The sequence below is a fragment of the Thalassophryne amazonica genome, chromosome 16 (assembly GCF_902500255.1).
Source record: "Thalassophryne amazonica chromosome 16, fThaAma1.1, whole genome shotgun sequence".
Taxonomy (NCBI): domain Eukaryota; kingdom Metazoa; phylum Chordata; class Actinopteri; order Batrachoidiformes; family Batrachoididae; genus Thalassophryne; species Thalassophryne amazonica.
In genome coordinates, this window is record NC_047118.1 from 40,072,834 (window position 1) to 40,088,064 (window position 15,231).

Here is a 15,231-nt window from a genome sequence, read left to right on the forward strand (position 1 = left end):
CTCCCGGCGACCACACAAACCTGGCCCAGGAAAAACACCCCCCTCCAGGGACCATGGCTGGAAACAGTATCTGCGTTCATCTTCCAACTGAATCTTCATTTAACAGAACTGTTGATGTCTTCACCTCTGACTGCATCTTTGCCTTTGTTTCTGTCAATCAATTTGCACAGGTGTGGCCAGGAGTTCTTAAACCTGTGCGGTCAGCCTTTGTCCAACCATGTTTAAAGTCTGTTTAGTCATAACACAAAAAGGACAAACACAAACAACCAAACCACCCCCCCCCCTCCCCAGAGGACCGTCCCATCAAACCCCGGGAAGAGGAGAAAAGAAAAACACAACCCAAACTTAAGCTTACAAACAAAAAACGCTAACAACCCCCCCGGACGACATGTAGGACCAACACCCCCCAGAGGACATCCCGCCAGCTCCAGGAGTAATAACCACAGCCGAGGTCCCTCTGGGATCCAAAGTCACCCACGGGGACTCCCAGCGCCTCCCAGAGGACCGTTACATCAAACCCCAGGAGATGCCCCCCCTCATGACTAACAGACCCAGCCCCGGCCGTCTATGGCTAGATGGACCCACAGCCCTTTTCCCCCCAGAGGACACCACAGTCACACCCTGAGGGCGGAAACTGGGGGGAAAAACAAAAGAAAAAAAACATATAAACAAAACAACCCCAACCCCACCCCCTCTGCGCAGTGGAAACTGGAAGTACGTCCAGTGTCACCAACCACGACTATACCCCAGAAGTCAACCGGGAGGAGTGGAACAGCGGTAATGGCAGACGGCACAAAACGGCGCCACCCCTCCGACTTCCAAACAGGCACCAGCTGCGGGTATATTCCACTGCCCCAAACCTCAGCTACGCCGATGGCAGACAGCTCAAAGGTGCGCTGAAGCCGGAGGTGGAACAGGGAATCAACAAAAAAAACAACACCCCGAACCCCCCCCCCCCCCCCCCCTCCCGGGTGCAGAGTTTACCTGGGAAACGCCCAGCATAACCAAACTGCACCACTCCAGCAACGCCGACAACCTACAGCTCACACGGCTGGAGCCAGAGGAGAAGAGAGGGCACAGCAAAAACAAAAAAAAACCCAAAGAAAAACAACCCAATTACCCCCCCCCCCCCCATCACCCCCCAGAGGACCGTCCCATCAAACCCTGGGAGGTGAAACCAAAAGAAATAAAAAGAAAGACTAACAGACTAACAAAGTTAACTGGTCCTTTCGGTGCTCCAGACAGCCTGCATGGTCACGACCCCAGAACACTAATAGTCAATCAATCAATCAATTTTTTTTATATAGCGCCAAATCACAACAAACAGTTGCCCCAAGGCGCTTTATATTGTAAGGCAAGGCCATACAATAATTATGTAAAACCCCAACGGTCAAAACGACCCCCTGTGAGCAAGCACTTGGCTACAGTGGGAAGGAAAAACTCCCTTTTAACAGGAAGAAACCTCCAGCAGAACCAGGCTCAGGGAGGGGCAGTCTTCTGTTGGGACTGGCTGGGGCTGAGGGAGAGAACCAGGAAAAAGACATGCTGTGGAGGGGAGCAGAGATCGATCACTAATGATTAAATGCAGAGTGGTGCATACAGAGCAAAAAGAGAAAGAAACAGTGCATCATGGGAACCCCCCAGCAGTCTACGTCTATAGCAGCATAACTAAGGGATGGTTCAGGGTCACCTGATCCAGCCCTAACTATAAGCTTTAGCAAAAAGGAAAGTTTTAAGCCTAATCTTAAAAGTAGAGAGGGTGTCTGTCTCCCTGATCTGAAATGGGAGCTGGTTCCACAGGAGAGGAGCCTGAAAGCTGAAGGCTCTGCCTCCCATTCTACTCTTACAAACCCTAGGAACTACAAGTAAGCCTGCAGTCTGAGAGCGAAGCGCTCTATTGGGGTGATATGGTACTACGAGGTCCCTAAGATAAGATGGGACCTGATTATTCAAAACCTTATAAGTAAGAAGAAGAATTTGAAATTCTATTCTAGAATTAACAGGAAGCCAATGAAGAGAGGCTAATATGGGTGAGATATGCTCTCTCCTTCTAGTCCCCGTCAGTACTCTAGCTGCAGCATTTTGAATTAACTGAAGGCTTTTTAGGGACTTTCGGACAACCTGATAATAATGAATTACAATAGTCCAGCCTAGAGGAAATAAATGCATGAATTAGTTTTTCAGCATCACTCTGAGACAAGACCTTTCTGATTTTAGAGATATTGCGTAAATGCAAAAAAGCAGTCCTACATATTTGTTTAATATGCGCTTTGAATGACATATCCTGATCAAAAATGACTCCAAGATTTCTCACAGTATTACTAGAGGTCAGGGTAATGCCATCCAGAGTAAGGATCTGGTTAGACACCATGTTTCTAAGATTTGTGGGGCCAAGTACAATAACTTCAGTTTTATCTGAGTTTAAAAGCAGGAAATTAGAGGTCATCCATGTCTTTATGTCTGTAAGACAATCCTGCAGTTTAGCTAATTGGTGTGGTCCTCTGGCTTCATGGATAGATAAAGCTGGGTATCATCTGCGTAACAATGAAAATTTAAGCAATACCGTCTAATAATACTGCCTAAGGGAAGCATGTATAAAGTGAATAAAATTGGTCCTAGCACAGAACCTTGTGGAACTCCATAATTAACTTTAGTCTGTGAAGAAGATTCCCCATTTACATGAACAAACTGTAATCTATTAGACAAATATGATTCAAACCACCGCAGCGCAGTGCCTTTAATACCTATGGCATGCTCTAATCTCTGTAATAAAATTTTATGGTCAACAGTATCAAAAGCAGCACTGAGGTCTAACAGAACAAGCACAGAGATGAGTCCACTGTCCGAGGCCATAAGAAGATCATTTGTAACCTTCACTAATGCTGTTTCTGTACTATGATGAATTCTAAAACCTGACTGAAACTCTTCAAATAGACCATTCCTCTGCAGATGATCAGTTAGCTGTTTTACAACTACCCTTTCAAGAATTTTTGAGAGAAAAGTGACTTATACCGTCAAGCTCAAACAAATGGAACATACCTGTTCCACCTTAAGAGCTATGACGGTAATGTGACTCAGTCACCAACAGGGGGAGCCAAAGTGCTAAAAATAAAAAACCCCTTTGGTAACCGAGAAAATAACTCATGCTGCTTCCCCTGTGCGCAGCTACGTGTAACACACAACCAAATGTGCTTCAACTAAATTACGCCGGAGCTGACACAACAGACGCAGTAGCTATCTTCACCCGGGGAAACGGGGCTACAACTGTAACACAGGAAGCACAGCGACCCGTGCCACAGAACTCCGCCGTGCGCGTTCACCCATTAAAGACACACTCATGCAGCTCCCGTTTAACCTCTTATCCGGTCGAAGTGTGACGCGAAGCCGTCGCTATTCACACTCCACAACAACCCACGGATAAGGCAACAACACAGGAACACAGCTGCAAGAGAGATCAAATCAGTCTTCAATAATGGGTTCTCCGACGCGCACCATCCGGGCGGAGAGCACCCGCAACTGATCCGGATAACTTCTGACGTCTGCTGCCGCCTTCCCGGCACAGTACCGTCTCTGCTACCGCTGGGTCCGTGATGTAATGGCCAGAGACTACTGTTATGTGTCGGACGCGGGCGGAGGACCGACCAGCGTTCGACAGGACCCAGTATAAAATAAGCAGAGCACGGTACAAAGGATAACAGAATTTAATAACATAACAGTGAGTGCTAAATAACAACGAATAAGTGCGCGGTCTGGCGAGGTGGAATAACGGTGCGCTCCCAGCAGCACAAACGGTCCGGAGCCAGAACAGTTCGGACCCAAGGACCCCGCCGACACCCCCCAGGTGGCCGCAACCAACCGAGTCTGTGAAAGAAGAAACCATCATGTGAGTCCACCACTCCACACACAGAGAGACCACTCAAAGGTGTACATAAACAGCAAACACTTCCTGGCTTGATCACCAATCAGCTTCCCACCCTGCAGGCATGGAACACCCAGTTCAATTCTCCACTGCAGTGGAAGCTGATTAAACGACTAACATAACAGCTCAATATAATAAGGTGTGAGGGACACCACATTTACTGACTGTACCCATGTTAGTCACAAAACCTAAAGTACCTCAGGAAGTGTGCTGACGAGCGTGAGACCTCACCCCCTCCTCTTTCACAGACCATGGCATCAAACCTGGTACGGTCTCTGCATCCATGATGATGAGATGGCTCTCTAGACGACGATCTCACCCGTCTGGTCACAAGGTCGAGTCTCTGGCAAATACACACTGTGTACTCCAGACTTAAATGCAACCATGCCCCAATCCATAAAGATGCACCACAGCTGTGAGTCCTGACGAGCTGCACATGACAAGCTTCAGGTGATCAGGGTGAGGTCCTGATAACTCAGCCACACAGCCACTCAGTCCTGAACGCATGCCACCTGGAAGGAAAAACAAAAGACAGAAACAGAAGACAGAAACAAAAGGCAGCCAGGCACCCCAGCCATACAACATCTAGAGTGCTCTTAACCTCAGACTGGGGCAACGGTTCATCTTTCAGCAGGACAATAACCCTAAACACACAGCCAAGAGTGGCTTCAGGACAACTCTGAATATCCTTGAGTGGCCAAGCAAGAGCCGAGAGCTGAATCCAATTGAACATTTCTGGAGAGATCTGACAATGGCTGTGCACTGATGTTCCCCATCCAACCTGATGGAGCTTGAGAGGTGCTGCAAAGAGGAATGGGCAAAACTGCCCAAAGATAGGTGCACCAAACTTGTGGCATCATACTCAAGAAGACTTGAGGCTGCAACTGCTGCCAAAGGTGCATCAACAAAGTATTGAGCAAAGGGTATGAATACTTATGTAAAGGTGCTTGCTTACCTTTTTATTTTAATAAATTATCAAATAAATAAATAAATAAATAAAAAAATTCACATTGCCATTACGGGGTGTTGTGACTAACATTTAGAGGGAAAATGAATTTACTCAATTTTGTAATAAGGCTGTAACATAACAAAATGTGGAAAAACTGAAGTGCTGTGAATAATTTTCAGATGTAAGGTATATAAAAAAATAATTGTTGGCTGTTATATTAATATGTAAAATTCTATATACAACACCTTTAATATTATAATTATAACATGCAGTATGGTGTCTGGCTGGAAAAAAAGAAGAAAAAAAAAAGATTGCTTTAAAAATCAAAGTATGGGGCCTCAGCTGATTTTAGTGGAGGTTCTGTGTAGGTCCAATAACGATTGACCTACCAAGGGTAGAACAGTGATAAAACTACATTAAGATACAGTCCATAAACTTACATATACTTCCAGGAGAAACTTCACTGCAGTGTGAAAACAAAAATTTTTTTCTTTTTTTTTGTTGATAAAATGTAAGCCATTGTACTACTGCAGCCTGTCCAATTCGACCCATGCCACTGCCCTTTGCTGGCAATGGATCGTATCACGTATGGCTGCCAGCAGCTCATTTGTGCAGCTCCAAGTGTTGGCCTCCAGGGTGTAGTAGAGCAAAGGGAGAGTCTCAAGCTGCAGCTCCTCAGCCTGACACGCCTCCTCCATCACAATGTCCTCGCCACAACGTGGAAACAGGTTTCTGTAAACAGACGACCAGTGAGAAAGTCTGCATGAACTCTCAGCATTCTAATCTGAATTTAGAAAGGCAAATAAAAGGTGCATGTACCTCAGCTTCTTGCATTTTTTATTTTTTGGTCGAATATGGATAACGATAGGGTAAATCCCTTGTCTCAGTAAGCCCTCAACACTGGGCAACCCCAGCTCTAACAGGCAGTGTTTATCCTGAAAACAAAACACACATTTGGATAATGTATGATAACGTACACTGTACATAGTAAGTGCTTTATGATTTCCACAGAAATCTTCTCTTTCTGTGCAGTAGACAGGCAAACACAGGAAACAGCTGCTGCAAGGAGATGCCTGCACTTTCTATTTACTTACCTGGCTGATGACATCTTGAATCGACTTCAGTCTTATGCCCAAATCTTGCTCTTGATTGGAGCAATCCAACAAGAATACTCTCTTGTCCTGCCTCTCTGTTGCCTGGATACACTCTGCAGGACATGAAGGAGATACAGTTCAGAATGTGATATGAAATTAGGAACCTTTGGGTTTCCTGATGGGGTACCTGGTGGGCAGGTGTTGAAGATCAGTCCAGACTCTGCAGGTTGCAGAAGTCTCTCTATGAGCCCACGGGAAAGAAGAGAGGGAGAGAAGATGACTGGCCGCTTCATCTGAACGTGTACTGGCTGCACTAAACTGTATGGAAGTAAATGTTCTTCATAACCTGAGATGCACAATATAAAGTGCACCCCCCACCCAAAAAAAGACAAGAAAAACAAAAACAAAAGAAAAGAGTCAATGACAGAGTTTTAATTAAAGACGTGGTTTGATTTTATACCAGCAACAGATCTTACGGTGGCTGAGAGTATAAAGGACCTGCTGTGCAGAACCAACCATACGGGGGTCTGCTGCCTTCACCAGTCGTATGCGATCAGATGCCTTCTTGAAGAACTACATGAAAGAAAAATCAATCAATCAATCAACTTTTTTTTTATATAGCGCCAAATCACAAAAAACAGTTGCCCCAAGGCGCTCAAAAAAATGAAAAAGAACAAGTGGAGTTGTGTTAATTGAAGCTAGCAGATCTTAAACAGTTGAAGCATGAAAACCTTTTATTATTTGTGCAAGCAAGCTCATCACCTTTTTCTTGAAGTCCTTTTGCTCCACCGACAATTTTCGTAGCCTCACGAGTAACAGCTGCTGGGCCCTGAAATGGAAAATGTTGCAATCCAGGTTGCTAATGTTTCAAATGGCGTGCAACAAAACTGGACAGGTAACACTCACATGTTACTTCATGACCCAAAATCAGCCGCTACTTCTCCTACAGGACTAATACTTATTTACAAGATGTTTCAAACAGTAATTAATAGCTTTCAAGAAACATTTTGTTACAAGATGGTTTGGAGAAGAGTTGAGTCAATATTTCTGTTTTCCCAAATTTGATCTTTTCTTTCTTTCTTTTCATTTTTATCTCTTCTATATCATCACATGCTTGGAAATATTTCACAAAGCACTGCTTGGTGGCAAATCATATGAATTTGTGAATAATGTACTATAAACAGGTAAATGTAATAAATGTAACTGTAATCCATTCCATCTTCTTTTTTTTTTTTTTTTGCTTTTGCCTGAAACTATGTGGCACAAAACTTGGCTGAAACATCAGAATGTGTCAGGTTTTTTTTTAATAAATGGAATAGTTTTGACTGTTTTGAATGCTTGGTCTCCAAAGTAAAGTTCAAACAATGTCAATGTCCATTGGATTCTATGACATATGTTACCCCGTAACATGATAACTAAGCACGACAGATGGGGCAAACTATTTGGGGCAAACTCCTTTTTCAAACCCTAACTAAACCAATAATTTGCATCAATTTTTACCTAAATTGGAGCAAGTTTAACTTTTGATCCCTGTACAAACTGAAATGGACCTTTGTCATCCTTTTTGCTGTTTTCATCCCATAGATCCATAACATTCACTCATAGATACGCCAAACTGTACCTTTTTTCAAATCTTTATGATAGGACATATAATGTGATATATTTTTGAATACAATACATTTTTCAAAATTATTTTTGAAAAATGGTTGCCATGGTAACCATGATGAAAATTCACTATGGCTCAATATCCAATGTTATTTTAAATATCTTTGGCTACACCTGTGCCATATTTGTGTTGGGAAGGTGTCGTAGCACGGACCCACAACAGGGGGCGCAAATGAACGGACAATGAGTAAGCCAAAAGGTAACAATTTACTGTTGTGACAATACACAACTAAACGTACAGAAATTACAAAGTCAATGAACACCAGGTGACGTGTGGGCAGGCTCGAAGATAGAAGACCCCGACGAGAGAGAGACCGCGTCCCACACGGCCTCCACCACCAATGGTCTGAAGAACACCGGAGCCGCCAAGTCCCGAATCCCCAGGTGACCTCTGTCTTCGGCTGTCGACCCTGGTACTGCTGGCAGAAAGCAGAGAAAAGATGAATGAGTGTAAATCCTTACACTCAGCGGTCTATAGTCTGTACACAGTTAGGAGGAGAACCTCCACCTCCGAATCACACACTCGTGCAGCTCCTAGTGTGACCACTTATCTGTAGCGCGGTTGTCGTCGTCACGCTCCACGCCACTTCCCAGATAAGGGTGAACACCACAGGATACCGGCTGCAACAGAAGTTCAGAATCCTACACAACGTGTTAATCAGCAGAGAAATTACCTCACGGTAGTCGATTTCTCGGCGAGGAGGTGGAGTCACGATCCGGCTTTTAAGATGGTGATGATGATGATGAACGAGTGACAGCTGGTGCAGGGGATGAATGACAGCTGTCACTTCTTCAGGGTCCGGCGCCCTCTCGTGCTTGGAGCCCGCACTCCAAGCAGGGCGCCCTCTGGTGGTGGTGGGCCAGCAGTACCTCCTCTTCAGCGGCCCACATAACAGGACCCCCCCCCTCAACGGGCGCCTCCTGGCGCCCGACCGGGCTTGTCCGGGTGTCGGCTGTAGAACTCGGCCAGGAGGGCCGGGTCCAGGATGAAGCTCCTCTTCACCCAGGAGCGTTCCTCAGGTCCATACCCCTCCCAGTCCACCAGATATTGGAACCCCCGGCCCTTACGACGGACGTCCAGGAGCCTGCGGACCGTCCAAGCAGGTTCCCCGTCGATGAGCCGGGCAGGAGGCGGCGTAGGTCCAGGTGCACAGAGGGGCGAGGTGTGGTGAGGCTTTATACGGGACACGTGGAATACCGGGTGGATCCGCAGTGGAGCTTCACTGCGGCCGGGTTGACAATCTTGAGGATTGGGAAGGGTCCGATGTATCTGTCTTTCAGTTTGGGGGAGTCCACACAGAGGGGAATGTCCTTGGTCGAGAGCCACACCTCCTGCCCGGGCTGGAACGTGGGGGCCGGGGACCGTCGGCGGTCTGCATGGGACTTGGCCCTCGTCCGGGCCTTTAACAGGGCAGAGCGGGCGGTCCGCCACACCCGGCGACATCTCCGAAGGTGGGCCTGGACCGAGGGCACACCGACCTCTCCCTCCACCAGCGGGAATAATGGGGGCTGGTACCCCAAACACACCTCAAAAGGGGAGAGGCCGGTAGCAGACGAAACTTGGCTGTTGTGGGCATACTCGATCCAGGCCAGATGGTGACTCCAGGCCGCCGGATGTGCGGAAGTGACACACCGAAGGGCCTGCTCCAACTCCTGGTTGGCCCGCTCTGCCTGGCCGTTGGTCTGGGGGTGGTACCCGGACGAGAGACTCACGGTGGCCCCCAGCTCCTTGCAGAAACTCTTCCACACCTGTGAAGAGAACTGGGGACCACGATCCGAGACGATGTCCGACGGTATCCCATGCAGCCGCATGACGTGGTGGACCAGGAGGTCTGCCGTCTCCTGGGCCGTCGGGAGCTTCGGGAGGGCCACGAAGTGAGCCGCCTTGGAGAACCGGTCCACTATCGTGAGGATTACGTTGTTGCCCTGGGACGGCGGGAGGCCCGTGATGAAATCCAGGCCGATGTGAGACCAGGGGCGATGAGGCACCGGCAGGGGTTGGAGGAGGCCCTCTTCAAGAGCCTCCTTCATCGCAAGAAGTTCCCGATTGCCAACGTCATAGTTCCGTTCAACTGGGGTCAACCTGCGGGAATAAAAGGCACAAGGATGGAGAACTTTATCAGCCTCCACGCTCTGGGACAGCACGGCTCCTATCCCTGAGTCAGAGGCGTCCACTTCTACTACGTACTGGCGATCAGGATCAGGCTGCACCAGAACTGGCGCAGTCGAGAACCGGCGTTTCAACTCCTGGAACGCGGCTTCGCACCGATCCGACCAGGCAAAGGGGACCTTGGTGGAGGTCAGGGCAGTCAGGGGGCTAACGACCTGACTGTAACCTTTGATGAACCTCCTGTAAAAATTTGCAAAACCGAGGAACTGCTGTAGTTTCCTGCGGCTTGTTGGTTGGGGCCAATCTCTCACCGCCGCAACCTTAGCCGGATCAGGGGCGACGGAGTTGGAGGAGATGATGAACCCCAGGAAGGACAAAGAAGTGCGGTGGAACTCGCACTTCTCGCCCTTCACAAACAGCCGGTTCTCCAACAACCGCTGTAGGACCTGACGTACATGCTGGACATGGGTCTCAGGGTCCGGGGAAAAGATGAGTATGTCGTCCAGATATACGAAGACGAACCGATGCAGGAAGTCCCGCAAGACGTCGTTTACCAAAGCTTGGAACGTCACGGGGGCGTTAGTGAGGCCGAACGGCATGACCAGGTACTCGAAGTGACCTAACGGGGTGTTGAATGCCGTCTTCCATTCGTCTCCCTTCCGGATCCGAACCAGGTGGTACGCATTTCTAAGATCCAATTTCGTAAAGATTTGGGCTCCATGCAGGGGCGTGAACACTGAATCCAACAGAGGTAACGGGTATCGGTTGCGAACCGTGATCTCGTTCAGCCCTCTGTAATCAATGCATGGACGGAGTCCGCCGTCTTTCTTGCCCACAAAAAAGAAACCAGCACCCATCGGGGAGGTGGAGTTCCGGATCAGCCCGGCAGCTAAGGAGTCCCGGATGTAGGTCTCCATTGATTCGCGTTCCGGACGTGAGAGGTTGTACAACCTACTGGACGGGTACTCAACGCCCGGGACTAAATCGATGGCACAATCGTACGGCCGGTGCGGAGGAAGAGTGAGCGCCAGATCTTTGCTGAAAACGTCAGCGAGATCATGGTACTCCTCTGGCACCGCCGATAGATTGGGGGGGACTTTGACCTCCTCATTAGCTGTAGTGCCGGGGGGAACCGAGGATCCTAAACACTCCCGGTGGCAGGCTTCGCTCCACTGCGTCACAACCCCGGACGGCCAATCAACCCGGGGATTGTGCTTCACCATCCATGGAAAGCCCAAAATCACTCGGGAGGTAGATGGTGTTACATGGAACACTATCTCCTCCCTGTGATTCCCAGACACAACCAATGTCACTGGTTGTGTCTGATGTGTGATTAATGGAAGCAGGGTGCCATCTAGTGCTCGCACCTGCAATGGTGCCGGCAGAGCCACCAGAGGGAGCCCTACTTCCCTTGCCCATCTGCTGTCCAGCAGATTCCCCTCTGACCCCGTGTCTATCAGTGCTGGGGCGTGAAGGGTTAACTCCTCACAAAGGATTGTTACTGGGATTCGTGCCGATCTGCGGGGTCTTTCCGCGTGTGTGTTATGGCCCACCCTTAGCCCAGATTCTAAGGACGGGCGTTGTAGTTTGACCGTTCAGGGCAGTCCCTCTGCATGTGCTCACAAGAGCCGCAGACAAAACACTCCCCGCGGGCCAGTCTCCTTTGTCTGTCACTTAATTTAACTTTGGCCCTGCTTGTGTCCATAGCCTCCTCAGCAGGGGGAGCTGTAGCCCCACGGGGCCCTCTGGCAGTGAAGCGTGGGGACAACGTCTTATCGGAACCGGAAGGGGGAGGGACGGCTCGTACCCGGTCACGCCCCCCGGCCTGCTCCCGACGATGCTCAGTCAAACGGTTGTCTAGGCGTATAACCAAATCGACAAGCCCGTCAAAATCCCACGGTTCCTCCTTCGCCAGTAGGTGCTCCTTGAGGACCGGTGACAGTCCATTTACGAAGGCGGGGCGGAGCGCAACGTTATTCCAGCCGGACCTCGCTGCCGCGATGCGGAAGTCGACTGCATACTCGGCTGCGCTACGGCGCCCCTGTCTTATCGACAGCAGCACGTTCGAAGCAGTCTCGCCTCTGTTAGGATGATCAAACACTTGTTTGAACTCCTGTACAAACCCAGCATAAGACGTTAGGAGCCGTGAGTTCTGCTCCCAAAGCGCCGTAGCCCATGCGCGTGCCTCTCCTCGAAGCAGATTGATAACATAAGCTACCCGGCTAGCATCTGATGCGTACATGACAGGGCGCTGTGAAAAGACGAGCGAACACTGCATGAGGAAGTCCGCGCACGTCTCGACACAGCCCCCGTACGGCTCCGGAGGGCTTATGTAAGCTTCAGGGGATGGTGGGGGGGTTTGTTGAACGACCAGTGGTACGTCTGATTCAGGCCCAGGACCAGCCAGAGGAGGAGCTGCAGCAGCGCCCTGATCGTGCGCTTCCACCCTGGCGGCGAGAGCCTCCACTCTCCGATTAAGGAGGACATTCTGCTCGGTCACTAAATCCAACCGAGCCGTGAAGGCGGTTAAGATCTGCTGCAGCTCACCCAACACGCCTCCTGCTGACGCCTGCGCTCCTGGCTCTGCCATTGGCCGTTCACGCTCGAGCTGACGCCCCTCGGAATCCATGACGATTGGCCGAGAAATCCTGTTGGGAAGGTGTCGTAGCACGGACCCACAACAGGGGGCGCAAATGAACGGACAATGAGTAAGCCAAAAGGTAACAATTTACTGTTGTGACAATACACAACTAAACGTACAGAAATTACAAAGTCAATGAACACCAGGTGACGTGTGGGCAGGCTCGAAGATAGAAGACCCCGACGAGAGAGAGACCGCGTCCCACACGGCCTCCACCACCAACGGTCTGAAGAACACCGGAGCCGCCAAGTCCCGAATCCCCAGGTGACCTCTGTCTTCGGCTGTCGACCCTGGTACTGCTGGCAGAAAGCAGAGAAAAGATGAATGAGTGTAAATCCTTACACTCAGCGGTCTATAGTCTGTACACAGTTAGGAGGAGAACCTCCACCTCCGAATCACACACTCGTGCAGCTCCTAGTGTGACCACTTATCTGTAGCGCGGTTGTCGTCGTCACGCTCCACGCCACTTCCCAGATAAGGGTGAACACCACAGGATACCGGCTGCAACAGAAGTTCAGAATCCTACACAACGTGTTAATCAGCAGAGAAATTACCTCACGGTAGTCGATTTCTCGGCGAGGAGGTGAAGTCACGATCCGGCTTTTAAGATGGTGATGATGATGATGAACGAGTGACAGCTGGTGCAGGGATGAATGACAGCTGTCACTTCTTCAGGGTCCGGCGCCCTCTCGTGCTTGGAGCCCGCACTCCAAGCAGGGCGCCCTCTGGTGGTGGTGGGCCAGCAGTACCTCCTCTTCAGCGGCCCACATAACAATTTGGTGCTTTTGTCACAAAATGCACAATTGCTATGGAAATTTTAGCTAAGCTGCACCACTATAAAATAAAGAGAACAATTTATAATTTTTTTTTTCTTCCAAACAGCATTTTGTTACTTTTTACTTTTTTTACTTTACTTTTTTTAAAACTAGTTTAAGGCTCATGCTGTGTTACAATCTTTTTGGCTGTCTCTGTCCTCCTCTGTAGAGTACAGGTGGGCGGATCAATCCTAATATCGATAATATCGATACCAACGCTGGTATTGATATTGAACAATCCTCGTGTAAAAAGATCAATACTCAAGGTTTTTTCTCTCCCGCACGCACTGACTGCTGCACACGCAGATTCATCAAAGTCTACTCTCTGTCTGTAAGAGCAACGCTGCGCTGTGTCACACAACACGGAGCAGCGCACCCTCCCCCCCTCTGGTCTTCTGTTGTTGCACTGTCACGTGGCTCAGCGGTGCCAGCCAACAGCCATGCAGGTAGGCTCAGCCTGGCCCACCCACTCAGCGCTCTCCTCGAGTCAGCCCTCTACCTTAGGAGATTTTGTTTTAAGTTGTGTTGAGTGATATTTTTTAAACAAAATGTTTTTGTGATAATAAAGTATTTTGTTGTCACGTAGAATGTTTGGTGAAATTCTATCCTAGGTCTTTTGAATCCTTTGGATCTATGAAGCTTAAATATGACAAAGTATTGGTATCGGTATCGGCGATACTGGGCCTGTATTTACTTGGTATTGGATCAATACCAAAATTCCCGGTATTGTCCACCTCTACTGTAGAGCAGATGGCTCAGTAGGATAAGGAGGTGGGTCACCAACATGCAGACCTGGGTTTGAGTTACAGTTAAGTTACATGACTGTGACCTTGGACAAGACTCTTCATCTTCACTGCCTCAGTCCACCCAGCTGTAAATGTGTACTAGACTTGTTTGGGGATGTAACCTGCATCAGACTTGCAGACTCTCATCTATTTCACACTCACAATCTCAAGGGGGAGTTGGTCACTAGAGGGTGCTAAGGCGCCACCCCTTCAAAATACTGAGAAAAGAAAATCTACTTAAAACATAATTAATAAATAAGAAATAAATATGGTTTGCTTAGAGTCAGAGTATGTGAGTGCCTGTCAGTGTCAGTATGCATCTAAATGTGTTCCAACACTTCATTTCAGTGTTTTCATTTCATGAAATTTCATTTTGGTTAGAGAGAGTAAAACCCACGTTCTGGTTGAGTTGCCGATCATATGTGACCTGAGGCTGTCACCCTCTTAAAACTCCAAACCACCAGCTGCCACTGTACCCACTTTTGTTACTGGGTTTTCCAAAGGTTAAAAAAAGGTCAGCTGGTCACAGAGCTTTTTCTTGTTGTGCTCCTGTTCTGTGGAACAGTATGCCTGTTGGGATTAAACAGTCTGATTCTACTGATTTAATCAAATCCAAATTAAAGCTTCATGTGTTCTCTTTTATATGTCTAAAATAGATATGTACTGAGTTCCCCTACATCTTAAATTTAAGTTAATATTACTGGAGCTGGGATTGTATGGTGAAATACAGGGTTGCATTGACTGGACTTGCATGTTAGTATCATGTCCATTTTTGCTGCTATGAAATATTGTTTCCATGAGTTGTACATTTCAGGTGATTGATTTTTTTCTGTTTCTTTGTTTGTGGTGCTGTGGTCCAAGATACTGTGGGATCTACATTGCTGACTGCTGTATGTTGAAGAGGATCATTACAGTGTCCATCTCGCTGTCCCCTGTCTGAGCATGTGGTGTCTGGACCGAAGTCACATGCAATGTACTTTGCCACTTGTGATGGGTCACGATGCCCACAGGACTTTTTATTATCTGGACCCTTACCTTCATCATCTCTGTTTTACATGTTTTGACATTTCTTTCTTGTACCTTGTTTATTTGATCTTTGTTATTGTAGTATGACCAAAGCAGTTGGTCACCCCTCTGAGCCTGGTCTGCTTGAGGTTTCTTCCTCAAAAAAATGCCTGAAGGAGTTTTTCATGACCATGGTTGCTCATGTACTTGCTCGGTGGTGTGGGTAAGGTTAGACCTTTCCCCTGTAA

General features: G+C 48.3%; 1 protein-coding gene across 1 annotated transcript in view; it reads right to left on the reverse strand.

The window, feature by feature from the left end:
* Positions 1–5,387: 5,387 nt before the first annotated feature.
* zmp:0000000896 (caspase recruitment domain-containing protein 10) overlaps positions 5,388–15,231 on the reverse strand; it is a 101,113-nt gene continuing 91,269 nt past the window's right edge. The window contains exons 25-30 of the mRNA XM_034191341.1: positions 6,725–6,791; positions 6,439–6,535; positions 6,150–6,308; positions 5,963–6,075; positions 5,688–5,803; positions 5,388–5,600 (exon numbers count right to left, since the gene is read on the reverse strand). Coding sequence (XP_034047232.1) covers positions 5,393–5,600; positions 5,688–5,803; positions 5,963–6,075; positions 6,150–6,308; positions 6,439–6,535; positions 6,725–6,791 — 760 coding nt within the window. The 3' untranslated portion in view covers positions 5,388–5,392. The remainder of the gene's footprint in view (positions 5,601–5,687; positions 5,804–5,962; positions 6,076–6,149; positions 6,309–6,438; positions 6,536–6,724; positions 6,792–15,231) is intronic.